This window comes from Triturus cristatus, chromosome 9 (assembly GCF_964204655.1).
Source record: "Triturus cristatus chromosome 9, aTriCri1.1, whole genome shotgun sequence".
NCBI classification, from domain to species: domain Eukaryota; kingdom Metazoa; phylum Chordata; class Amphibia; order Caudata; family Salamandridae; genus Triturus; species Triturus cristatus.
The window spans coordinates 27,565,673-27,591,548 of NC_140592.1; the positions used below are offsets into that span (position 1 = coordinate 27,565,673).

General features: G+C 48.6%; 1 protein-coding gene across 1 annotated transcript in view; it reads right to left on the reverse strand.

The window, feature by feature from the left end:
- LOC146797300 (uncharacterized) overlaps window positions 1–25,876 on the reverse strand; it is a 99,724-nt gene that overhangs the window by 16,600 nt on the left and 57,248 nt on the right. The window contains exon 5 of the mRNA XM_085624291.1: window positions 14,438–14,497. Coding sequence (XP_085480417.1) covers window positions 14,438–14,497 — 60 coding nt within the window. The remainder of the gene's footprint in view (window positions 1–14,437; window positions 14,498–25,876) is intronic.

Sequence of the window (25,876 nt, forward strand, 5' to 3'; positions counted from 1 at the left end):
AGAAGCCCCCTATCACATAATCTCAAGGAAGGAAAGCAGGTCTCATCAGCACAGAATCCCCTCTCACATAATCCCCAGGATGGAAAGCAGGACTCATCAGCAAAGAATCCCCTCTCTCATCATCCCCAGAAAGGACAGCAGGACTCATCAGCACAGAATCCCCTCTCACATCATCCCAGGGAAGGACAGCAGGTCTCATTAGCACAAAATCCCCTCTCACATCATCCCCAGGAAGAACAGCAGGACTCATCAGCACAGAATCCCCTCTCACATCATCCCCGGGAAGGACAGCTGGACTCATCAGCACAGAATCCCCTCTCACATCATCCCCGGGAAGGACAGCTGGACTCATCGGCACAGAAACCCCCTATCACATCATCTCAAGGAATAAAAGCAGGTCTCATCAGCACAGAATCCTCTCTCATATCGTCCCCAGGAAGGAAAGTAGATCTCATCATCTCTTATCACATCATCCCCAGGAAGGACAGTCGAACTCATCAGCACAGCATCCACGATCAGAATGCTGTTCCCGTATCTGCAGCACTTCATGTTGCTCTCTCTCACCCGTTGGCTTTGACAATGCTGGTCTTTTTGGTTAAACGAAACTGTTTTTCAGTTATCGGCCAGTGAAAGAGACAGATTTAGGAGATGCTGCTTGAATGGAGTGTGGCTTAAGGGTAGGCCTGGATGGAGTTCGTGGAGTTACTCTGCGAAGTGACAAAAAAACTCCACCAAGCTACGCAGAGTTCTGCAAGCGGCGGAGTGCATTACCTCACGCCGTTTGCACTCGATTTTTAGTGCCGGTGTTTGTCCCTCACTATAAAATCAGCACAAATGGCATTTTGCACATCTCAAAAGGGCACTGTTTCTTTCTGCTGCTCGAGTAGAAGTTTTACTCGAGCGACAGCTTCCTCAACGCGAACAGAAATCTCGCTGGGAAGCGGTCTAGCATTAGATGTTCCTCGCTCAGGCTTGCTAACTTACCGTTGGCGAGCACGAGTAAGGGAAAAACTCCCCTCTACGAGTTTTTTGGAACTCTGATGATTGTGAGAAACTCCACGAACAGATAGAAGTTCACTGCCCAGGCCTACTTAAGGGAGTCCACCCCTGCAAGCAATTCTCTCAGCTGATGTTGTATCTTTGAGGACGGACCCGTGAGGAGAGGCCTCTGAGGCTGTACACTTCTGCCTGACTGTGCCTGCTTATCGGCCAAACTCAGACCCCCCTCCGCCCATCCCCCTCCTCCCCGGTGCAGGTGGTCTAGCAAAACAGGCTAATGAAGCCTTTTTCAGACCACTCTGCTGACAGGGAGGGCCTGAAGCTAGCTGTATTCCCCCAAACTCATCCACCGCGGTGCACTGTGGTCCCGGCCTTCAGTCATTCAGTCATTGCAAACTTTATCCACAAGGTGGCAGAGCTCCCAAACATTTCTCGTGCAGCGAATGACAGTTTGACTCCAGTGGTTTTAACTCAGTAGTTAGTCGGACTTAGCATAAAGTTGGACCTGTCTTTTCTTTATGGGTAAACCCCCTAATGACATTATCTTAACCGGGGCTACCCTTTCATCTGTTCCCTTACAAAAACATGTGATTCCCTTCGGATCCCCCATCAACAGTCTCTTCCCATACAAAAGTTGGCCTCTCAGATGTTCTGCAGCTGCCTTGCCATTAAGCCCTTGTTACCAGGAGCACTCTTCACATCATCAAGGGAGGTAATAAATGCCCACCAACAAGCATAGAACTCTGGGGACAAGCTATGCACACCTGGCAGAGAAACACGCAGAGCCCGGGTCACACATTCGTCCATGTGTGTATGAGGGACAGCACAGTGACATGACAGGCAGAGGCCCGACTTTGAGAACAGGCGCCTAAAACAGGACACTTTCCAACAGGACTTACAGGCAGGGTCAGCCCTCTCTCAGGAATCCAAGAAAAAAAACATTAGGGTCGCAATACTGCCACCCCATGCAGGACAACTCGAAAAACCCAAAGAAATGTGGGAGCTATCTGTAAAGGAAAGACCCTAATACCTTAGTGAGTCATTTATGAAAAATGAAAGTGACGAGTTCAGAAAGATCAGTTACTCCAACAAGAAAATGAATGTTTTAAGTTTTTGGAAGGGTTGGGAACAAATATTATTCCAGAAAATGCTGTAAAAGCAAATAAAGGACAGCTTAAGCAAATACATCATCTCACAATTGATTTGTTAACACAAGAATTGGCAAGCCCAACTATTAGCAAAGAGACAAACGTGTTTGTGTTCAAGGTTGATCACACAGTGTTCAAAGAGAAAGTATGGTTTAATGTATCATTATTAAGACTTTATTGTTTGGTTAGAACCATTACAATTAAAAAACACGTTCAATTCATTCATAAAAAAGGCCACTGAGATAAAAAAAAAAGCTTCAATAGCATTGTAGGTAGGTAATGTTCAACTCAGGAAACACAATCGATTCGTTCGAAGAAAAGACCACTGAATGAAAAATCCAGAGCTTGTAAATTACCTAAAACCTTCAAAGGCATTGTGTACAGATTCTGTTCAGCTGGGAATCCAAGATCGGATCGGCTATTACTGACAGTCTAAGGTTCTGTTGTTGAGCCAGACAGACTGGATGCTGCCCTGCTGAGGTAAGTGAGATTTGGCGGTGCTAATGTCTCCCAACAGTTTTGACGCCTTGTTGACAAGTTTGGTGAGCCCAATATTCAGCTTGATTTTGTCTGGGTTTACGGCAGCTATTATGGCATGGCTGCACGACCGAACTCCTAGCCTGATCCATTCGTCACGCAATAGTAACCGTCTGTCTATTATCATAGCGGGGCATACACAAACTATGTGTTCCACTGCTTCGGAGTGATAGCCGCACATCCTGCATTCAATGCTATTGCCTGAGCGGCGCCATTCAGGAAGGTTCTTTAAAAATGGCCAGTCACCCATCCTTAGAGCTAAAAACGTTTGCTTTCAGTAAAGTGCAAAAGTAGGGCGACTCAACGTTGGTTTAAAATGAGAAATTATTGCCCAAGGGTGTTTCCTTTTTGACAGTGTTGCCCTGTCTGAATGGAAAGACCACAGTGTGACGCTCTTCTTGATGGTAACCTTTCAACACCTGCTGAGAGGGGTTTGTTTCCCAGAGTTCCTTGACTCCTAATAATTGTAAGCTGTGATCCAGGTGTTGCCGATTCTTCTGGCTGGTCTGAGATTTCGATATTTCCTGCCAAAGTCTGGCCTCCAGGGAATCCTCCCGGGCGTGGCGCAGTCTATTACAAAACTTTATAAACGTGCCAGCCTCTACGCCTTGATGGTCCAGTAGGCCCGGCTCGAGTCGAACTTGGGCTGGCGAAGCTGATTTTGGCAGACGAAAAGCACGTTTAAAAATTTTGGTTGTTAAATTTGTTTAGGAAAGTACTTGCTGTGCCCTTCGTGATCTCGTGCCCATACAACAACGAGTTAGTTATCTTCGCCTTCATCACTTTCAGCATCGGGGTTTGGCTTGGGCCAAGTAGCTGTTTTGACAGTTTCGCGGCGGCGGCCTCTAATGACAAGGCTTTGGTCCTTAACGTTTCTTTTTGCTGCGGTCGAGAAAGATTCCCAGATATTTATAGCAAGGTGTTGATTCGAGTTTTGCGTTGTTAAAGTACTACCCTCCACGAGGCCAAAAGATATTGTTTTAGTTTTTAGCAGATTCAGTTCTAAAGAATTTCTTATAGTGTAGGGAAGCAGTTCATCTAGGAGCCTCTGTAGACCCACATTTGTGTGGCTTGGCAACACCAAGTCATCGGCGTACAGCAGGTTGCTGAAGCGGGTTCCGTCTAGTTGAGGGGGTGGCAGTTAACGCTTTCAAGTGATGGGGACAGGTCTGATATAAACAGGTTAAAAAGGAGTGGAGCCGGCACACAGCCTTGTTTAACTCTAGATTTAGTTCCGATCTTCCTGGACACATGGGAGCCCTCGCCAAGCTTGATTCTGATCCATGTTTCCGAATGGAGTTGGACTATGGCGTGTAAAAGGGTCGGAGGTATACCCCAGTACTCAAATTTTTGCTACAGTAAGCTCCGGGGTACATGGTAAAAGGCCGCTTTAAAATCAGCAAAGCAGCAATGCAGTTGAGTTTGTTGAGCTGCCGCTTTCTCCATCAAGACGGTTAAGGTGAGTATGTTGGTTGTTGTGCCAGAATTGGCCACAAAACCCGTCTGGTTAAAAGGGAGGCGCTTTGTTGTATCGGCCCAGGCCTGCAGCTCTTCCAATAAAATGCTGGCATAATATTTGGACTCGACGTCTAGGAGTGCTATCATTCGGTAATTATTAGTGGAGTGGTGTGGCTCACTAGTTAGAGGCGGCAGACCCGGAAGCAGAGGTCGGTCCGGGACCAGGGTTCAATTCCTGACGCGGCAGGGTCTTGGGCCAAGGTCAGCGGACTCGATAATTCTCGCCTCGGTGCCTACTCTAATCATGGATCCCACTCAGCAACTCTGGGCAATAGCTTGCTTAATCTCCACTAACGGCCCCATCAGCGCCGGGGATGCTTGTCTTCACCTTGGAGATGCCCAGTAGGGACCATCTCACAGGGAAAGCCAGGATGGGTTCCCCAGCGGTATACAGCGCTAGGACGCCCCTTTGCTGGGGCAGCTGTGCGCTTTACAAGTATACAACATTTAACATTTAACATTTAACATTTCTCTTCCCGCCTTTGTGAATTGGGTGAATGATAGCACCTCGCCAGGACTCTGAGACGGTGTTATTAAGCCTGCAGTAGAAAAACAGGGGGATCAGGTCAGCTGACCATAGGTCAACGTTGGATTTAAACATCGCCTGGGGAAGACCGTTTGGCCCTGGTGCTCCTTCGGACCTGGCATTTTTTCTTATGGACCATGAGATCTTGTTTTTTAGTTCATCTGATGACACTGTGGTCTCTGACAGTAAGTTGCTGTTTTTTCGCTGAGCCCTCGTTTATTGGTTCTTTTGTCACGTTATTAACTGAGTGACTGAGATCAGATCGTCTTGAGCTCTTAGGTTCTGGACTTAAAGTTACGGCATTAGCTGAACTGAGGGATTTGGAATGGTTGTCCTTTACAGTCTGGTCCTTAAAATGAGAGGATAAGAACTGGCTCCATTCATCTGCGCTGATGTTTGCATTACCTTTATACAAAAGTAACAGTGGTTCTGTCAGGTGAAAATTATTTCTTAAACCATTGAACCAATCTTTGGCTTATTCATAGAAAGGATAATTAGTCATAAGCAACACACACAAAAACCATAGAGGGTATTCAAGAGTTTTATAAATTGCGTCATTTATAAATACCCAAATTTCATTTTGCAAGGCTGTCAAAACACAAAGTGAAATATAATTTGTGACAAGGTGACATGTGGTGCTCAGTGATGTAGTGATAGTGCGTAATATATACAAAGTGACTAGAAGGATTTCGATTGACTAGATAGTAGTGCAGATCCTGGGTTGAAACATCGACAAATATCCACTGGACCAGTTGAAAGACTCTGCGCAAATACCTATTTATTAAGTCTGCAGACCTACTGAAATATTTGTTTTCCTGGCCTTTTTAAATCGTCGAAATCCTTCTAGTCACTTTGTATATATTACGCACTATCACTACATCACTGAGCACCACATGTCACCTTGTCACAAATTATATTTCACTTTGTGTTTTGACAGCCTTGCAAAATGAAATTTGGGTATTAATAAATGACGCAATTTATAAAACTCTTGAATACCCACTATGGTTCTTGTGTGTGTTGCTTATGACGAATTATCCTTTCTATGAATAAGCCAAAGATTGGTTCAATGGTTTAAGAAATAATTTTCACCTGACAGAACCACTGTTACTTTTGTATACGATTGCCCAGGTTCTGAGGGATACTGGGTTACCCCATTGCTAGTATAATTAGATGTTGCATTACCGTCACCACTTCTGCCTCGTAGGCCCCGGTTTACGAGGGACCAGAATTGCTTTGAATTGGGATTTTTGCTTTCGTGAACGAGCTTCAGCCAAAATTGATCCAAAGCCGCTTGTTTTTTCCTGCGTATTGCGATCTTGGTCTTGCTTATAGTTGTTGAATTTGGTTTTGTTGCCTGGGCTCTTCCTTGATAGACGTAGAGCTCGATTTCTTTGTGCTTTTAGTTTCTTTGTGGCTTGTGAGATGTGACATTGGAACGCATGTTGCCTAATGCTCTGCTTTGGTGGCTAGTTTTCAAACAGTTGATTTATGACGCTAGCCCAGCTGCTAATAACCGAAGTACCTGACTCCAGTGAGTGTAGTAGAGCTCTACATTTTTCCATCAATGGGAGATCCGTGGCATCCGACCATTTTATTCGCTTTAGATTTTCTATTTGACAACCTGAATGGGTGTGAGCGAGTTTCTCGTGACATAGGATGTTGGCGGATAGTGTTATAATTTGTAGCCGGTGGTCGCTCTCGCCTTGTGGTGCGATGTAATAACTCTCAATCAGAGGAAGTTTCTCTCTGCTCCCTAGGGTAAAGTCCAAGAAGGAGTGGGTTTGACTGTCTGAACGTGTCCAGGCAGGAGGAGTGTCCGTATGAAGACGCCCGTTCAATACAGTGATCCTATACTGCTAAGCTGAATGACTGCGTACTCCCCCAGTTTCGATGGTCTATTTCCTGTGGGAGTCGGCTGGGGAGCAAAATGTGGGGGAACCATTCTGGGATTAATCCCAATGTCCTCTAAAGAGTTGTAATGGAGATTGGTGTTGAAATTTCCTGATATTATGATCTATCAGCCTATCAGTTTGATAGCGACCATACAAAAGGTTGTGGGGAGGATGGTTGTAAATAGACTCATGGAATGGGTGGACGAGCACAACGCATTATCACCCTACCAAGCAGGGTTTCGGAGGGCTACTAGTACGATGGACCAGGTGTTCCGATTCACTCTGGTTCAGTGGCGGACTGTGGCGCTGGGTGGCGGTAGCTTGTACGCTGCTTTTGTAGACTTGCGGGCTGCCTTTGACCTGGTGCCTAGGTCCAAGTTGTGGTCTGAAATAAGAAGCCTGGGTCTGCCTGACGACTTGTTGACTTTGGTCATGCGGTTACATGAGGCAAATTTCGCTAGGATACAGTGGGGTACGCAGGGCGAGACTACTGATGATTTTCCGGTAGAACGGGGTGTGCGTCAAGGATGTGCAATGGCGCCGCTGCTCTTTTCTTTGTTTATTAATGGGGTAGTAGCGAGAATGTTAGCCGAGAATGTGGACGCACCCTCGTTGGCGGGCATCAAGATACCGATCTTGATGTTCGCCGACGACACGTTGATTCTGTCTAAGACTCCTAGTGGCCTGCAAAGTGCTCTCTGTATTTTTGATGATTTTTGTAGGAGTTATGGTCTGGAAGTTAACGTGGCAAAGACCAAACTTATGTTTTTTAACCCGCATCGCAGTGCCAGACCCAGGCTGTATCTGAGCGAACGCCCCCTGGATGTAGCCAGAGCCTTTACTTATCTGGGTATTTATATAACTGACTATTCAAGATGGGCTCAGCATATTGAACTGGCTGCCTTAAAGCATAGGCAAGTGTCTGGAATCCTTGGGCTTGAGCACAGGAAGTCACAGTCGAAACCTATTGCACCAGTTCTGAAGGTGTACGAAGCAAAAACTCTGCGATCTGCACTGTATGGCGCAGAATTGTGGGGATTTGGCCATCTTAATTCAATGCAGTTGTCTGAGAATAAGTTTCTTAGGTCATTAACTGGTCTCCCTAAAAGTACACCCCTGATCCCAATCAGATATGATTTGGGTAGGAAGGCAGTAGGGGATCTGGTAAGGCTACGCCCGATCTTGTATTGGAGGCGGCTTTGGACTACACCAGAACTTAAGCATTATGCTGAGGGCTTCACGGCAGTGATTAAGGCTGATGTTTATCACAAGATCCAATGGTTGACCAAACTTAGAGCATTGTTATGTATGCTTGGGTTAAAGATGCTATGGGACACCCCATTAGAAGCTGTCTTCCCAAGCAAGCAAGCAATTAAGGAGCTGTATTGGGCCTATGTGTTCGAACAGGCATGGAGAAAATCTGATGCAGGCTCTATGTCTGGTCGTTTCCTTGAGGTTAAGTCCCTGCCTGTACTAGAATTATTTTGGGATATTATAACTAACCCAAGGGATAGGAAACTTTTCTTTCAGCTGAGGATAGGTGCTCTTCCCTTAAGGTCTTTAACCGGGAGGTGGAGGGGGTCCACTGATATTACCTGTCCTGCCTGTGGAATTACAAAAGAGTCCATTGGGCACTTCTTGTTTTCCTGCAAGGCCTATACAGCCCCTCGGCGTATCTGGTTAGCACCGGCATGTAGAAATTTAAGCGTTCCCAATGGTTCTGTAGCTATGAGAATCATCTCCACTAGCTCCTGCCTCCAATTGACTGTTGCAACAGCCAAATTCCTGGGGTGGGCATGGTCCATTAGGCAGAGGGCCATTGCCCAGGAGTTAATCGATCAGATGAATGTAATATTGGCACTGTGCTAATTTATTGTATTTATATTTACTTTTCTAAATTGATTGTTTGTATATTTCATGTCGTATGATTTTAACAATTATTGTGTGTACTGCTTTTATGAGAAATTCTCGAATAAAGCTTTTTGAAGTGAAGTGAAGTGAAGTGATATTATGGTCGGTATGCTGCCATGCTCGCTTAGTAGATTGCAGATGATGTTGGTCAAACTGTCTATTTTGGATTTTTTCTCGATGGTAGAGGGGAAGATATGCACATTGAGCGGGAGCAACTGGCTATCAGTAGATAAGCTTCCCAGCACTATGCCAGAGAGCCAGTTTTCTTCAAATTGTATCTGTGTGATACATTGGGATAGTTTAGTTGATGCATAAATCGAGAGGCCGCCACTCGGCCTACCAAACTTGGACTGTCTTGAAGCGAATGACGTACATTCCAGGTAGCCTTCTATAGGGGTGCTATCTACTGTCCAGGTTTCCTGTAAGAGAATGATGTCATGTTCCTTTAAAAAGCCGAGAGTGGCGGCGGATTGATTTTTCTGCCCAAATCAGTTAATGTTCCAGGAGCATATTGTTAGGCCGAGGTAAGAGATGTTTCAATCATTCCGGCTTCTAGATAGAGCCCCTGGTAATCATGACCAATCTACCCGCTCTGGGTTTTGCTGGTTGAATATATCTCTGGGATTGCTGTAGACGAACAGCTTCTTGCTGACTTTAAAACTGAAAAGGGGCCGAAATTGAGCTAAAGGTATGACCTGGTTGTTTTATAATATTGATGGATAACGGGGGGCACTGGGCGATGTGATTATTATGCCCCAGTTCTTTAAATTGATCGTTTTTTGACTGAATTTGGGTTTGCAATAATTGAGACCATAGGTCATTAACATCAATTGATGGAGGCTTTTCGTGAGCGCTGGACTTTTTGGGTTCATTAATGAAGAACGATAGGTCTAAAGAAGTGTGGATTGCATTCTCGTTGGGCCCCTCTGGGTTGACCATTTGATTGCTTTGGTCAGCGTTGTCTTGAGGACTTTCTAGATGTAACTGGTTGAGGTTGCTCAAGTGGGCACATGGGTGGGGCATGACCTGTGGTGACAGAACTTTGGTGTTCCTTGTTTGTTGATCCGGTATGGTCAAGGTTGGGAAATGTAGTGCTATTGGAGAGAACTGACTCGGGTTCGGGGCAGGCTGAAGAGTTGGCAAAAATACATCTTCAGAGATGGTAGCTTGAAGCAGAGCACATTCGATTTGGGCTGTCTGCTGGTGTAATCGACTGTCTTCTGGAGCATCTAGGGCATTTATTAGAAAGGACTCTGTCATTACTGGTAGGCTTGTTGGTGTCGAACTGTCGGACCCTCCAGCAGCTGCGTTAATCGTGGGCTAAACCAGTATTTGATGCGACGCTGCTTCTGTGTTCGTAGGAAGTGGAGCCTGAAACTTAGCCAAGGGACTGGATTTTTTCCTCAGGGCTGTCGCTGGTGCTGAGTTCCTAAAGCAATCCCTTAATGAGACCTTTTTTATCGTGGAGTTTGTGGCTTCTATCTGGCCTGATTTCGACATATCAGCGATCAGATGTTCATGTCCTAAGTCAAAAACTGATTTTATATTTAGATTTGCAGGTGATTGTGTTTGCGTGAGGGCCATTGAAGATACTGACGAACGTTCGAAGGAAGCCTTCGTCTTTGCGCTTTTTTTGATAGGCCTTGTTAAAGCTTTCCTAACTTGCCCCGATCTCATTCTAAGGGGCTTTTTACTGCTGGGAAAGGCCGTGCATCTTCCTGATGGTTGGTGAGCAGTCTTTAGGGCCTACTCGTTGTGAAGAGGGTGATTGTTTTGCAGTTTTGCCGGTTGATTGTCCCACCTAGGGAACCGGTAGATGATGAACGATGGGTTTTCCGGGTAACTGGGACAGCATGTAACAGCTAGGAAATGGCCTTAGTGTCTCCAATCCTGCGCTCTGGCTTCCTGTCTTTTCTGTTTGTAGGTGGGGTTGCTGGCGATAGTAGCCTGTGCACAGTAGATTTAACCTGAAGTGAATCTGTGACAGGTTAGAGTCAGGTTTAAGTCATTGCTGAACCTACTTTTTGACTTCCGCTGGGATGGTATAGGGGTAATTTATAATGAAGCAGTGAGGCGGTGGAGAGCTGGATCAAGGGCGAGGGCAAGCGGAGCACTCAAGGCTGAGTTGCAGGCTGCACCTGAACTAACAGTTGCTGCGGCCGCCTGCTAAAGGACAGCTGCGTTTGCCTCCTATGATCACCGGCAGTCGCCAACAGTCTCCCATGACCCCCGGCTAGTCTTTCCTCTCCAAGGTAGTCGAGTGATCAAGAGAAAGTACAGGAGTGTATTAACTAAACAATCAGTGGGTTAACATTCTTTGGTGGTCAAATTTGAACGAAAACTTGAGCAGGTATTTATCTTAGTGTAAAATGTGTTGAGGTCAACAGTGTTTCAACCCTAAGCAATTTAATAGGTCTTCATCAGGACAATGGATTTAGGAAGCACAAACAATTCTTAAAACATCCAGACATCTTACACAATGACATAAGACACCTTTGATCAATAAAGAAGATAAAATGACATGGCTGTAGTCAACATCAATAAAAGAAGAAATCCAGAAACACACCTGACAAAACCCATGTCCATAGACTCAAAAAGATCTAAAAACCTTCCAACAAGCAAGAAAAAAATTAATTACTCAAACAGGATCATGTTGAGTTCCCACATGGGGAGAAACGCAGCAGGAGCCTCAATCTAGTAAGCCAAACTCCAAAGAGTTTCATGACTTTTGTAAGTTCTTCGCAGATCACTGTATGACCAAGCAAAGATGCTGGAACTTCACCTCTATCTTGATGCCCCGCTCCCTCCTGCCATAGCCCAAACCGAAAGAAAACAATTGTAATTGTATTTCTATAGCGCTTACTAACCCTGACGAGGAGTTGAAGCGCTTTTCGGCAAGGAATGGAGGTAAAGACTTCAAACAAAACCCATAAATAATGTTAAATTAGATTAAATTATTTAAAGTTGTTAAACATATAATTAAACATATAAATACAATTAATAGAATGTTAAAATGATCTAAAAAACAGATTTTAACATTTTTTTATACATTTCTAACTTGAAAATTATTGTAACATTATTTATTAAAATATAATTATTTTTCATTAAATCTATGCATCACATTTATTATTTATCAATACATACTAATTCTACATTTGTTTTACTTTGAATGGATGGATGTGCATTATTATTTAACATAAACATATTTTTACTATTTCTTTTTCCCAAGTTTAATCAACTTTTTGCTTTTCCGCATACTTTACAAAAGGAAAATCACTACCAATGGGGCGGAGATCTCCCTGTGGTAAAGTATATGGTAATGTTCAATTGTGAAACTCAATACTTTACAAGGGTCTTATTTAGAGTTTTGCAGAGAGGGTACTCTATCCCAAACTTGGTGGAGTACTCTGCCCATCAAGGCCTCGGTCGCCCTCCTCATTTGGAGATAGATGGACCTTAACCGCTTCAAGGCCCATGACGAGATGGTCTCGTCATGGAGCGCGGTTGCGCTGTGCCCATGACGAGACTATCTCGTCATGAACCCCGCCCACTAATGCAACGCCCGGCACAGGGCGGGGAAAGGGCGTGGCACTGAAGGGGTTAAGAATTGTGTTGACAGAGCCCATGTTAGCTCCGTTGATGGAAAACATCATTACACTGTCTACCTTATTTTGGGTGGACGGTGTAACCTCTCTTTGTTCTTGTCCGTCACTGTGAGGAAGAACCTGGTGGTGAGGGGAGGAAAAAAACTATCTTGACCAACACATCCAGGGAGAAAAGTTCCAGGAAGTCATTAGTTTTCGTTTTTCAAAAATAAGCTGCCACTTTGGGCCTACATGGCAGGCCACACTCTCCTGCCGGGACCCTTCTATAGAGTAGTGTGCAGTGCATCTGCAAAAGAGCTGCAGCGCCTCGTCACGGAATGAAGCACTATGTGACCACAATTACAAAACAGTGCAATGCAATCAAGGCAGCTCTATAATGCTAAACAAGGAGCAAAAAACATTTTTGGAAGTGGGCATTCTGTAGTGTCCTTTACAGTGGAGACCACTAGAACTACTAGACTAGAAAGACATTAACAAGCAGTGAGCCCGAGGGCCCTCCCCCTAGGACCCTCTCCCTAGAGTCCACTCCTTTGGACCCTCTCCCTAAGACTCTCTCCCTAGGACACTCTCTCTTGGGCCCTCTCTCTAGGCCCTCTCTCTAGGGCCCTCTCTCCATAGAACCCTCTCTCCCTAGCTCCCTCTCTCCCTAGGACCTTCTCCCTAGGACCCTCTCACAGTAGGAGGGTCTACCTAGGACCCCCTCCCTAGGGCCCTCTCTCCCTAGGGCCCTCTCCACAGGGCCCACTCCCTAGGGCCTTCTCTCCCTAGGACTCTCTCTCCCTAGGACCCTCTCCCTAGGACCCTCTCGGTAGACCCCTCTCCCTGGGGCCATCTCCCTAGGGCCCTCTCCAAAGACCCTGTCCCTAGGGCCCTCTCCCTAGAGCCATGTCCCTAGGGCCCTCTCCCTAGGACCCTCTCAATAGGACCCTCTCCTTGGGGCCCTCTCCCTAGGACCCTCTCAATAGGACCCTCTTCCTTTGGTCCTCTCCTTAGGTCCCTCATTCTAGGGCCCACTCCTGTGGACCCTCTCCCCAGGACTCTCTCCCTAGGACCCTCTCTCTAGGGCCCTCTCGCCATAGAACACTCTCCCATCGGGCCCTCTCTCCATAGAACACTCTCTCCCTAGGTCCCTCTCTCCCTACGTCCCTCTCTTCCTATGACCTTCTCCCTAGGACCCTCTCACCCTAGGGCCCTCTTCCTAGGGCCCTCTCTCCCTAGGGCCCACTTCCTAGGGCCCTCTCTCGCTAGGGCCCTCTCCATAGGGCCCACTCTCCCTAGGACCATCTCCCTAGGGCCCTCTACCTAGGACCCTCTCTCTGGGGCCCTCTCCCAATGACCCTCTCCAAAGACCTCTCCCTAGGGCGATGTCCATCGGGCCCTCTCCCTAGGACCCTCTCCCTGGGGCCCTCTCCCTAGGACAGTCCCAGTAGGACCCTCTCCCTTGGGTCCTCTCCTTGGGGCCCTCTCATAGGACACTCTCCCCAGGACCATTTCCCTAGGGCCCACTTCCTAGGACCCTCTCCCTGGGGCCCTCTCCCAATGACCGTCTCCAAAGACCCTCTCCCTAGGGCCATGTCCATCGGGCCCTCTCCCTAGGACCCTCTCAGTAGGACCCTCTCCCTGGGGCCCTCCCCCTAGGACACTTCCAGTAGGACCCTCTCTCTTGGGTCCTCTCCTTAGGGCCCTCTCATAGGACTCTCTCCTAGGGCCCTCTCCCTAGGGCGCTCACCCTAGGGCCCTCTTTCCCTAGCACCCCCTCTCCCTAGGGCCTACTCCCTAGGACCCTCTCCGTAGGACCATGTGCCAAGGCCCCTCTCCCTAGGACCATCTCGGTAGGACCCTCTCTCTGGGACCCTCTCCCAATGACCCTCTCCAAAGACCCTCTCCCTAGGGCCATGTCCATCGGGCCCTCTCCCTAGGACCCTCTCCGTAGGACCCTCTCCCTAGGACCCTCTCAGTAGGACCCTCTCCCTTGGGTCCTCTCCTTAGGGCCCTCTCATAGGACTCTCTCCTAGGGCCCTCTCCATAGGGCGCTCACCCTAGGGCCCTCTTTCCCTAGCACCCCCTCTCCCTAGGACCCTCTCCCTAGGACCACGTGCCAAGGCCCCTCTCCCTAGGACCCTCACCCTTGGGCCCTCTCGCTAGGGCCCTTTCCCTGGTTAGCATCGATAATGAAGCTGTTCAGCCTCTTATATGACATTTGTTCCTGCAGTGCTTTGAAGGTGCTACTTGGCGCTAACCATGCGTCCATCTTACAGCGTCACCATTGAGTGCATTTCCAATGCAGGAATCAGTTCTCACCTGTACTCCTCCTTTTCAGCCACGGATCCATAAAATGGGCGCTGCCAGGCCTGGTGATACCTGTAAAATAAAATAAAACGTCAATGCCATGAGGCCTCTCTGTTCTGATCCCTGTTGGATGCACGTGCCGCGTTACGCATGCTGGGTAATTTAGTGTTTACTTATAAACGGTTTCAAACATCATGGCTACCAAAATATGAACCGAGGCTACATATTGTTGTTTTCATTGTGAGCTCCTCGGGTTATTTCTTTCATTAGAAACAATGGTACGTCTGTGTGTCTCAATGGACAGGGTATGTGCTCTGCTGACCCTGCCATGGTGCCCTAACAACGAGCATGTCTCAAGAGGGACAAGGCAGGAGCTCTAAAGACCCTGAAAGGGACGTGTCTCAAGAGGGACAAGGCAGGAGCTCTAAAGACCCTGAAAGGGACGTGTCTCAAGAGGGACAAGGCAGGAGCTCTAAAGACTCTGAAAGGGACGTGTCTCAAGAGGGACAAGGCAGGGGCACTAAAGACCCTGAAAGGGACGTGTCTCAAGAGGGACAAGGCAGGAGCTCTAAAGACCCTGAAAGGGACGTGTCTCAAGAGGGACAAGGCAGGAGCTCTAAAGACTCTGAAAGGGACGTGTCTCAAGAGGGACAAGGCAGGAGCTGTAAAGACCCTGAAAGGGACGTGTCTCAAGAGGGACAAGGCAGGAGCTCTAAAGACCCTGAAAGGGACGTGTCTCAAGAGGGACAAGGCAGGAGCTCTAACGACCCTGAAAGGGACGTGTCTCAAGAGGGACAAGGCAGGAGCTCTAACGACCCGGAAAGGGACGTTTCTCAAGAGGGACAAGGCAGGGGCTCTAAAGACCCTGAAAGGGACGTGTCTCAAGAGGGACAAGGCAGGGGCTCTAAAGACCCTGAAAGGGACGTGTCTCAAGAGGGACAAGGCAGGAGCTCTAACGACCCTGAAAGGGACGTGTCTCAAGAGGGACAAGGCAGGGGCTCTAAAGACCCTGAAAGGGACGTGTCTCAAGAGGGACAAGGCAGGAGCTCTAACGACCCTGAAAGGGACGTGTCTCAAAAGGGACAAGGCAGGGGCTCTAAAGATCCTGAAAGGGACGTGTCTCAAGAGGGACAAGGCAGGAGCTCTAACGACCCTGACGCTGAACCCTAACAAAGGGCGTGTGTCTCAACAGACAGGGTAGGTGTTTGAAAGAACCTAACATTGTGCACTAAAGGGATGTGTCTCAAGAGGGACAAGGCAGGAGCTCTAAAGTCCCTGACGCTGTCTCCTGAGAGGGTTAGAGCAAGCAAATGATGGACGGAATGCTGACAATGCAAACATTCTCCCCCAGTCAAAAGATCTTGGTTAAATCCATCGTTCTTTTGCCCACTACGCCACCATAGTTTGGACCCAGCCATATGCAAATCAGTTGTGACCCTGTGCCTCATGGGAACAGTCCAGACCAATCTGCCAGGCCAGGTCCTCCCTGGACCGGAAACAAGCATCCTGGGACCGGTTTCAGGGTATGTCACACTTCTTGGCAGTTCGGGCTGGACTGTTCCCATGAGGCTCAGGGTCAAGACTGATTTGCATATGGCTGGGCTCAAACTGGAACGGCATGGTGAGCAGAAAAACGATGGATTTAAGCCCAGATTTCTGTACTGGGGTGAATGTAAGACATTGTTCTGCATTCTGTCTGTCAACTGTTGTTTTTTGTGTCTCCTAAGAGGGGACATCTGTCTCAACAGACAGAGAAGGTGTTTTAAGACCCTAACATTCTGCCCTAACAAGGGACGTGTCTCAAGGGAGAGAAGGCACTATATCTAAAGACCCTAACACTGTGCCCTAAGGAGTGATGTGAGTCTCAATGGACAAGGGACGTGTCTCTAGAGGGACAAGGCAGGAGACCTAGAGCCCCTAACGCTGAGCCCTAAGCAAGTACGTGTGTCTCAACAGACATGGTAGATGCTTTGCAGACCCTAACATTGCGTCCTAACATGGGATGAGGGACTCAAGTGACAGGGTAGGTGATCTAAAGACACTAACATTGAGTGCTACGTTTCAATGGACAGGGCAGGTGTTCTGCAGACCCTAACATTGTGCCCTAACAAGGGACGTCTCAAGAGCAACAAGGCAGGAGTTCTAAACATATATCAGGAGAAGGGGGGGACTAGCAGCTAATTATGGTCCAGTACCCGTGCTCCTTGTGCTAGACACAAATCAAAAAGGGGGTAACTGTTCCAAGGCTAGGTGCGGAGTCACCCACCAACAGACTAGGAAAAAGAAAGGAGATAGTCTTTCGGGGGACCTGTAGGTCATTGCAGTGCTGGCCCGACGAGGAGCAAACCCCCGATGATGAAGCATGACATCCTTCGGGGTGTGTGAGGGCATAATGAGACAAGCCAAGTGCTTGCCTCTAAACAGTGAGTTCTATACCTAGGACCATCCCCTTTCTTTTTCCTGGTCTGTTGGCGTATGACTCCCTGCGCCTAGCCTTGGAACTGTTACTCCATTTTTGATTTGTGAGGAGTTCTAAACACCCAAATGCTGAGCCCTAAGAAGGGACATGTGTCTGAAAGGACAGAGTAGGTGCTCTAAAAACCCTAACATTGTACCCCAACAAGGGACGTGTCTCAAGAGGGACAGGCAGGAGATCTAACTACCCTAACGTTGAGCCCCATGGAAGGACGTGTGCCTCAACAGACAGGGCAGGTGCTTTGCGGACCCAAACATTGAGCCCTAACAAGGGACATGTCTCAAGAGGGATAAGGCAGGAGCTCTTAATACCCGAACGCTGACCCCTAAGAAGGAACGTGTGTCTCAACAGACAGGGCAGGTGCCCTGCGGAGCCTAACATTGAGCCGTAACAAGGGACGTGTCTCAAGAGGGACAAGGCAGGAGCACCTAATACCCGAACGCTGACCCCTAAGAAGGAACGCATGTTTCAACAGACAGGGCAGGTGCCCTGCAGAGCCTAACATTGAGCAGTAACAAGGGACGTGTCTCAAGAGGGACACGGCAGAAGCTCTAAACACCCAAATGCTGAGCCCTAAGAAGGGACGTGTGTCTCAACCGACAACGTAGTTGCTCTAAAGAGCCTAATGTTGTGCCCTAACAAAGGACGTCTCTCAAGAGGAACAAGGAAGGTGATCTATACGCCCTAACACTGAGTGTGTCTCAAGGGACAGAGCAGGAACCCTGACGACCATAGCGCGCTAGTGATGTAGGCCAGCGCTACAGTGGTTAGTTTGCAAAAACAATAAGTGCCAGGGTCCTCGTCAGGAGGGCAACGCAGCTTGCACCACCCACTGCCAGGGCTGCCAATGGCAGTACCAACACAACTACTAACCATTAACTTGCTATAAGCATGACCGTTCAGACTGACCCCCATAAATATAAGAATGTTTTGGGCGGCAGCTGTTAGTCATTTTTAATGTATATTGAATTAATAAACAATTGTTGTTCTACTTATCTCAAAATTACACAAACATCGCCACCATGTGGCAGCTGTCATAAGTGCTGGTGTAGACAATTAAGTGCTGGTGCCGAGCACCATAAACCACTGGTTCAAATTAAGCACTGGCCGCACATAAAGGTAGTAAACCCCGTATAAATGCTGAAATATAATACAATACAATATCACTGTGCCAGGTGTGTCCAAATAAGGAGAGGCGGTGCATCGAATTCAGCATATTGCGTTATATGTGGATGACTTATTGTTGTCTCCGAGACACGGGTTCAGAATTAGAGGGGGCGAGAGTCCTGTTAGACGCATTAGCTAGAGTGTCGGGTCTTAAAGTCAATTGCCGGAAATCGATTTTTTTCCCCACAAAAGCAGGGCGTGAGAGGCTACAACTGGAAGTGGGAGTGAATTGGGGGAATAGGGTTCTCCCATACCTGGGTGTTACTATTTATTAAGAGTGGGCAGACATACTAGAAGGAAATATAGCCAAGGCAATCAGGGCAGCAAAAGCTTAATTCGTCTTTTGGGGCACACTTCCCCTGTCGGTCAGGGGGAGGATATCTTTGTTGAAAATGGTGACACTCACGCTACTGTTGTATCTATTCGGAGCTCTGCCGGTCTGGATCCCAGCAGGAATGTTCGATTATCTTAGGTCGCTAGTGATCGCCTTTATATGGGGTTCAGGTAGACGCAGAGTATTGTGGGGTACGTTAACAAGACCAAAAAGCGCAGAGGGCCTAGCCCTTCCAGATTTAGAATATTATTACCTTGCAGCACAACTTCAGTGGATCACGAAATGGGTGGCAGGGACAGTGAGAGGGATCGACCAACCACATGATGCAGTCCCCAGTTTGACCACACTGTCCAATATAGTGCGCCGTCTGCCTCCCCGCATAGGAGATGCAAATAACGAAGTCAAGGTAATACGCAAGTGCTGGATTAGAACTCACCAGAGACCTCAAATTAAAAAACTATGTGCCCCAGAGATTGCGACTGCCTTCTGCATGGGACTTCCCCATGGACGGAACTGAAGAGGGGTGGAGGCCTGGGCAGAGTCAGGGATGACCACCATAGGAATGTTATATGAGGATGGAATTTTCTACCAGTTTTAATGACTTCAGAGAATGATATGATATACCCAGAGGCCATTTCTTACTATACACCGCCCTTATGACAGCGATACAAAAGCACTGGGGAGGAAGGGCTCTCGGAACCTTCTACATCGGGAGGCTGCCAATATGTGGTGTTGGCCTCTGGGACTTTTAAAGCGGTGACCTGTCTCTATCCACAGCTCAGAAATGACACACTGCCTGCCCTCACCAGACTAAGTGAAACCTGGGAAGAAGACCTAGGAACAGATGAAGGCATGGGACACACTAGTGGTGGAAACAACAAGGTCACTAGGAACGCTCGATTCCAATTAATACATGTTTATGTGTTACACAGAGCCTACCTCACATCAGCACATATCAATAAATACTTTGGGATGGGAGTGGCCCAATGTCCAAGATGTGGGAAGACTGACGCAACATACCCACATATGTTTTGGGACTACCCGGGGTGGGATCTTTCTGGAGGGAGGTGACCACAACAATAGCGGGAATAACAAAGAGGTCCAAGCCACACCAGGATATTGTCTATTACACTGGTTCCCTCACACATCCAAAGTTAAAGTCATGAGTCGGTTTCAGGACTTGGTATTTGTGCTGGCCAAAAAGGAGATCGTCACAAACTGGAAATCCCAGAGGGAACCTTTGACGGGGAGATGGAAAAAAAGAATACACAAAATAGGCGACATGCGAGGGAGCAGTGAGACTGAGAGCAGTCAGGTGAGGCAGGTGCCCTCTGGAGGTAGCAAGACCATGGGAAGAGCTAGTGACATTATTGAAACAACCAATGAATGCAGACCGCAAAGAAGTACGGAATGAGAACGGGGAGGAGGGAGTTCGAGGATGATCGGGAGTACATCCACTCACATGGCATGGTGGGCAGCATAGACTTAAACACTGCAAAGCAAAACTAAATAGGGTGACAATGACGGAAACTTGCTACATTCGGGCGTGTCTAAGGGGAGGGTCGAGGAGGACTGGGAGTTGGGTTATCGTTGCTTACATATGAATAAAGAACTGTTGATCAAGTACGAACCAGCTGCATACATAATTTGTTACAATCGCTCTGAGCCTACCTGACGGTAGTGCTTGAGCAAGTAATAGTATAGTAACTAGCTAAATAGCGCAAGATGTGCAATATGGGACTATATGAATGCATAAAAGACATGATAGAAGAATGTATCGCCCAGCAAAACTAGGGGCGAAGGTGCGTCCCATGCTGGTCCCGTGCTTCTGTATGTAGCTGGTGTTTTCATATGCAAAAAAAAAATTGTGAGTGCTAATTAATATTACGTTCTTAAATGGTTATCAAGTAACATATGTTCATAGATGTCCCTACAAAAACATGACTCTTTTGCAAATGTTACTCACAACATCAAGTTACTATATGCACGCCTCTCCTGACTCCACCTGTTTATTTGAGAGTATTCAGAGAGTCATATGCCTCATGGATGGGTGTGAACACAGCCATATTTTTGAAGTGGTGCTGAGAATTTGCAGAGAATTTGCAAATAATTTTCTTGACTCTGGAAGAGTATACAATCTTCCCTCCAGTTTATTCAGCATTCCTCATAGAGAAAAGTACGTTTTACCTCACTATCTTAACACCATGGTGAGGCTGGTACATATACCTTGTTCGCGATACCAGTGCTGCTAGAACATTTATTTTTATTTTTATGTACGCAATAAAACCCAAACACAACCGGATTAATTTATCGCTTAATAAGTGGCAGGATTCTTCTTAACCAATAACACATAGTCTTTTCCTTTTTTTCTCCCAATCCAGTGTTTGATTACAGACACTCCTTACCACCCCGTTCAGAGGCTCATGGGGCATTTTCCTTTATAAAAAAAAGTACGTGCTCTACCCTGTCTTTAAGAATGCTACTAATGTTTATAGCTATACTAATGTTGCTATTTAGCTGCATTTATCCCCTGAGACCAGAAATCAGAGGTATTTCAACATAGAGTGTGTGTTTCATGTTAAGTGTATGTTTGTTTTTGTATTGTTCTTTTTTCCCACCAGCAAAATAGGACACTGGTTCACTAGCACGGATAGTGATAGCAGTTATACATCACAATGTCGGTCACTTTTTTACAGGTCTCCGCAGATTGTTAAGGTTGACATCTGTTTAATGTTTTTAATGCCTCATTTTTTCTTCCAGATCAGTTCAGTAACATACCTACTGAGGTATCGTAAACAGTGCATGCGTAACTAGGGACATGCACTTCATGTAGTATTACCTCTTGTACATACATTATTTTACCTTAAAATATATTTTCAAGTGTAGAAGGGATCCTTTTTGGTCCTGACGAAGAAGCCTGGGGAGGGCTTCGAAACATGTTGACGACATAGGAGACACTGCTCATTATGGCACGCTGTCTCCACCACATTCCCCACTTTTAATAACACCAGCCCAACGGAATATTAAAGTTTTCTCTTCCAATAGGGCCAGGTGTTTTTTAACTTGTTAACACTCCTTCACTCACTCCTGACCCATCCACTCACTTTTCTACACTACACATAGTTTTGTTTTCACACAATATGTGCTCCCACGCAGACGTAGGTTGTAGCACGCCCCATCCCGCAGCAGGGCGGGAAGACCCCTATGATGAAGCATGACACCAAGCGCCCTTTTTGGTGTATGAGGGGTATTTTAACAAAGCTGTGTGCTTCCCACCACTGTAGGAAACGCACTTGATCTGGCCGATCACGGTCACACATTCGTTCTGGGGTGGATCCCTTTGTTTCCAATGTAATGGCCAGAGCTGCCGACTTTGTAGCTGGGGAACCAGGTTCGAGTCTCGGCTCGACATCCTGTGATTCTGGGTGAATCACCTAATCTCCCTGTGTCCACCAGAAATGAATGTGTCCTTAACTGGTGCTCAAGCGCTAGTGTGATGAATAAGTGCCAGTGCTGAGCACTGGAAACCACCGGCTCAAATTAAGCACTGGGATGCACCCTAACAAGGTGTCTCAGTGGACAAACTCCCTGCAGAAACTAAAGCTGCGCCCTGACATGGTGTCTCGGTGGACTCCCTGCAGACACTAACATTGCATTCTACCAGGGTGTCTCGGTGGACAGACTCCCTGCAGACACTAAGACTGTGCCCTAACAAGGTGTCTCGGTGGACAGACTCCCTGCAGACAGTAAGGCTTAACGCTGCGCCCTAACAAGGTGTCTCGGTGGACAGACTCCCTGCAGACACTAAGGTTGCACCCTAACAAGGTGTCGTGGTGGACAGACTCCCTGCAGACACTAACGCTGCGATCTAACAAGGTGTCTCGGTGGACAGACTCCCTGCAGACACTAAGGCTGCGCCCTAACAAGGTGTCTCGTGGACAGACTTCCTGCAGACACTAAGGCTGCGCCCTAACAAGGTGTCTCGGTGGACAGACTCCCTGCAGACACTAAGGCTTAATGCTGCGCCCTAACAAGGTGTCTCGGTGGACAGACTCCCTGCAGACACTAAGGCTGCGCCCTAACAAGGTGTCTCGGTGGACAGACTCTCTGCAGACACTAACGCTGTGCCCTAGCAAGGTGTCTCGGTGGACAGACTCTGCACAGACACTAACGCTGCGCCCTAACAAGGTGTCTCGGTGGACAGACTCCCTGCAGACACTAACGCTGAGACCTAACAAGGTGTCTCGGTGGACAGACTCCCTGCAGACACTAAGGCTGCGCCCTAACAAGGTGTCTTGGTGGACAGACTCCCGGCAGACACTAAGGCTGCACCCTAACAAGGTGTCTCGGTGGACAGACTCCCTGCAGACACTAAGGCTTAAGGCTGCGCCCTAACAAGGTGTCTCGGTGGACAGACTCCCTGCAGACACTAAGGCTGCGCCCTAACAAGGTGTCTCGGTGGACAGACTCTGCGCAGACACTAACGCTGCGCCCTAACAAGGTGTCTCGGTGGACAGACTCCCTGCAGACACTAACGCTGAGACCTAACAAGGTGTCTCGGTGGACAGACTCCCTGCAGACACTAAGGCTTAAGGCTGCGCCCTAACAAGGTGTCTCGGTGGACAGACTCCCTGCAGACACTAACGCTGCGCCCTAACAAGGTGTCTCGGTGGACAGACTCCCTGCAGACACTAACGCTGAGACCTAACAAGGTGTCTCGGTGGACAGACTCCCTGCAGACACTAAGGCTTAAGGCTGCGCCCTAACAAGGTGTCTCGGTGGACAGACTCCCTGCAGACACTAACGCTGTGCCCTAGCAAGGTGTCTCGGTGGACAGACTCTGCGCAGACACTAACGCTGCGCCCTAACAAGGTGTCTCGGTGGACAGACTCCCTGCAGACACTAACGCTGAGACCTAACAAGGTGTCTCGGTGGACAGACTCCCTGCAGACACTAAGGCTGCGACCTAACAAGGTGTCTCGGTGGACAGACTCCATGCAGACACTAAGGCTGCGCCCTAACAAGGTGTCTCGGTGGACAGACTCCCTGCAGACACTAAGGCTTACGGCTGCGCCCTAACAAGGTGTCTCGGTGGACAGACTCCCTGCAGACACTAAGGCTGCGCCCTAACAAGGTGTCTCGGTGGACAGACTCCCTGCAGACACTAAGGCTTAAGGCTGCGCCCAAACAAGGTGTCTCGGTGGACAGACTCCCTGCAGACACTAACGCTGAGACCTAACAAGGTGTCTCGGTGGGCAGACTCCCTGCAGACACTAAGGCTTAAGGCTGCACCCTAACAAGGTGTCTCGGTGGACAGACTCCCTGCAGACACTAACGCTGTGCCCTAGCAAGGTGTCTCGGTGGACAGACTCTGCGCAGACACTAACGCTGCGCCCTAACAAGGTGTCTCGGTGGACAGACTCCCTGCAGACACTAACGCTGAGACCTAACAAGGTGTCTCGGTGGACAGACTCCCTGCAGACACTAAGGCTGTGCCCTAACAAGGTGTCTCGGTGGACAGACTCCATGCAGACACTAAGGCTGCGCCCTAACAAGGTGTCTGGGTGGACAGACTCCCTGCAGACACTAAGGCTTAAGGCTGCGCCCTAACAAGGTGTCTCGGTGGACAGACTCCCTGCAGACACTAAGGCTGCGCCCTAACAAGGTGTCTCGGTGGACAAACTCCCTGCAGACACTAAGGCTGAAGGCTGCGCCCTAACAGGGTGTCTCGGTGGACAGACTCCCTGCAGACACTAACGCTGTGCCCTAGCAAGGTGTCTCGGTGGACAGACTCTGCGCAGACACTAACGCTGCGCCCTAACAAGGTGTCTCGGTGGACAGACTCCCTGCAGACACTAACGCTGAGACCTAACAAGGTGTCTCGGTGGACAGACTCCCTGCAGACACTAAGGCTGCGCCCTAACAAGGTGTCTCGGTGGACAGACTCCCTGCAGACACTAAGGCTGCGCCCTAACAAGGTGTCTCGGTGGACAGACTCCCTGCAGACACTAAGGCTTAAGGCTGCGCCCTAACAAGGTGTCTCGGTGGACAGACTCCCTGCAGACACTAAGGCTGCGCCCTAACAAGGTGTCTCGGTGGACAGACTCCCTGCAGACACTAACGCTGTGCCCTGGCAAGGTGTCTCGGTGGACAGACTCCCTGCAGACACTTAGGCTGCGCCCTAACAAGGTGTCTCGGTGGACAGACATCCTGCAGACACTAAGGCTTAATGCTGCGCCCTAACAAGGGGTCTCGGTGGACATACTCCCTGCAGACACTAAGGCTTAAGGCTGCGCCCTAACAAGGTGTCTCGGTGGACAGACTCCCTGCAGGCATTAACGCTGCGCCCTAACAAGGTGTCTCGGTGGACAGGATAGGCGTCCTGCATCAGTGTACACCTTCTACCTCCATTGTTTGCGGACCGGGGCTGTTGCCTAGAAACCTCTTGGTGTCTGTGGGGCTTTTCACTGGTGTTGGCGGGATTCCTGTGCAGGGAGGGGTCCGCCGTAATTATAGCCATTTCCCAGATTTAACAGGCCCCCGCAGACTCTGCGGCCGCAGGCCGACCTCAAACACTTCGGAGGAATCCGCGCCATTGATGCAAACTGCTGACTCAGCGCAAGCTGCTGTTTCGGATTTCTGGCCTCGCCTCCTCCCTAAAACCCCAAGCCTGGGCTTCTGGCAAACTCAGACCCTTTCCCGACAACGATTGAACAGTTAACTGTGAGTCCACAACGGAATAAAGGTGTCATGTATGGTAAAGACCACACCTACTGGGCTTATATTCAGTCTAATACATGAAACAATAAGTCACAGACGTGAAACAAAAGCACAGCAGATTCAGTGTTTGTAGTTCGGCTTTTCCTTTGTGTCAAAGAACGATTTATCAGTCAGATGGGGAGAGGGCGGAGCCTGCCTTTCAAGTGCATCGCACACTTTCATGAAAGTTTTCATGGACAAACATGTACAGACATTTAAAAACAACAGGGCACATTAAAAGCTCTATTGCCCAGAACTCTGAGAGCACCCGCGCTTTTAACAATGTAACATGTTTCCACTTTGGAAAGACATCATGAGCAGGCAGCGGAGCTCTGGACCACTGCCGGCCCCCCTGTGACCACTGCCTGCCCCCCTGTGACCACTGCCTGCCCCCCTGTGACCACTGCCTGCCCCCTGTGACCACTGCCTGCCCCCCTGTGACCACTGCCTGCCCCCTGTGACCACTGCCTGCCCCCCTGTGACGCGACCACTGCCTGCCCCCTGTGAGCACTGCTTGCTCCCCCTGTGACCACTGCCTGCCCCCCTGTGAGCACTGTCTGCTCCCCTGTGACCACTACTTGCCCCCCTGTGACCACTGCTTGCCCCCCTGTGACCACTGCCTGCCCCCCTGTGACCACTGCTTGCCCCCTGTGAGCACTGTCTGCTCCCCCTGTGACCACTGCCTACCCCCCTGTGACCACTGCCTGCCCCCCTG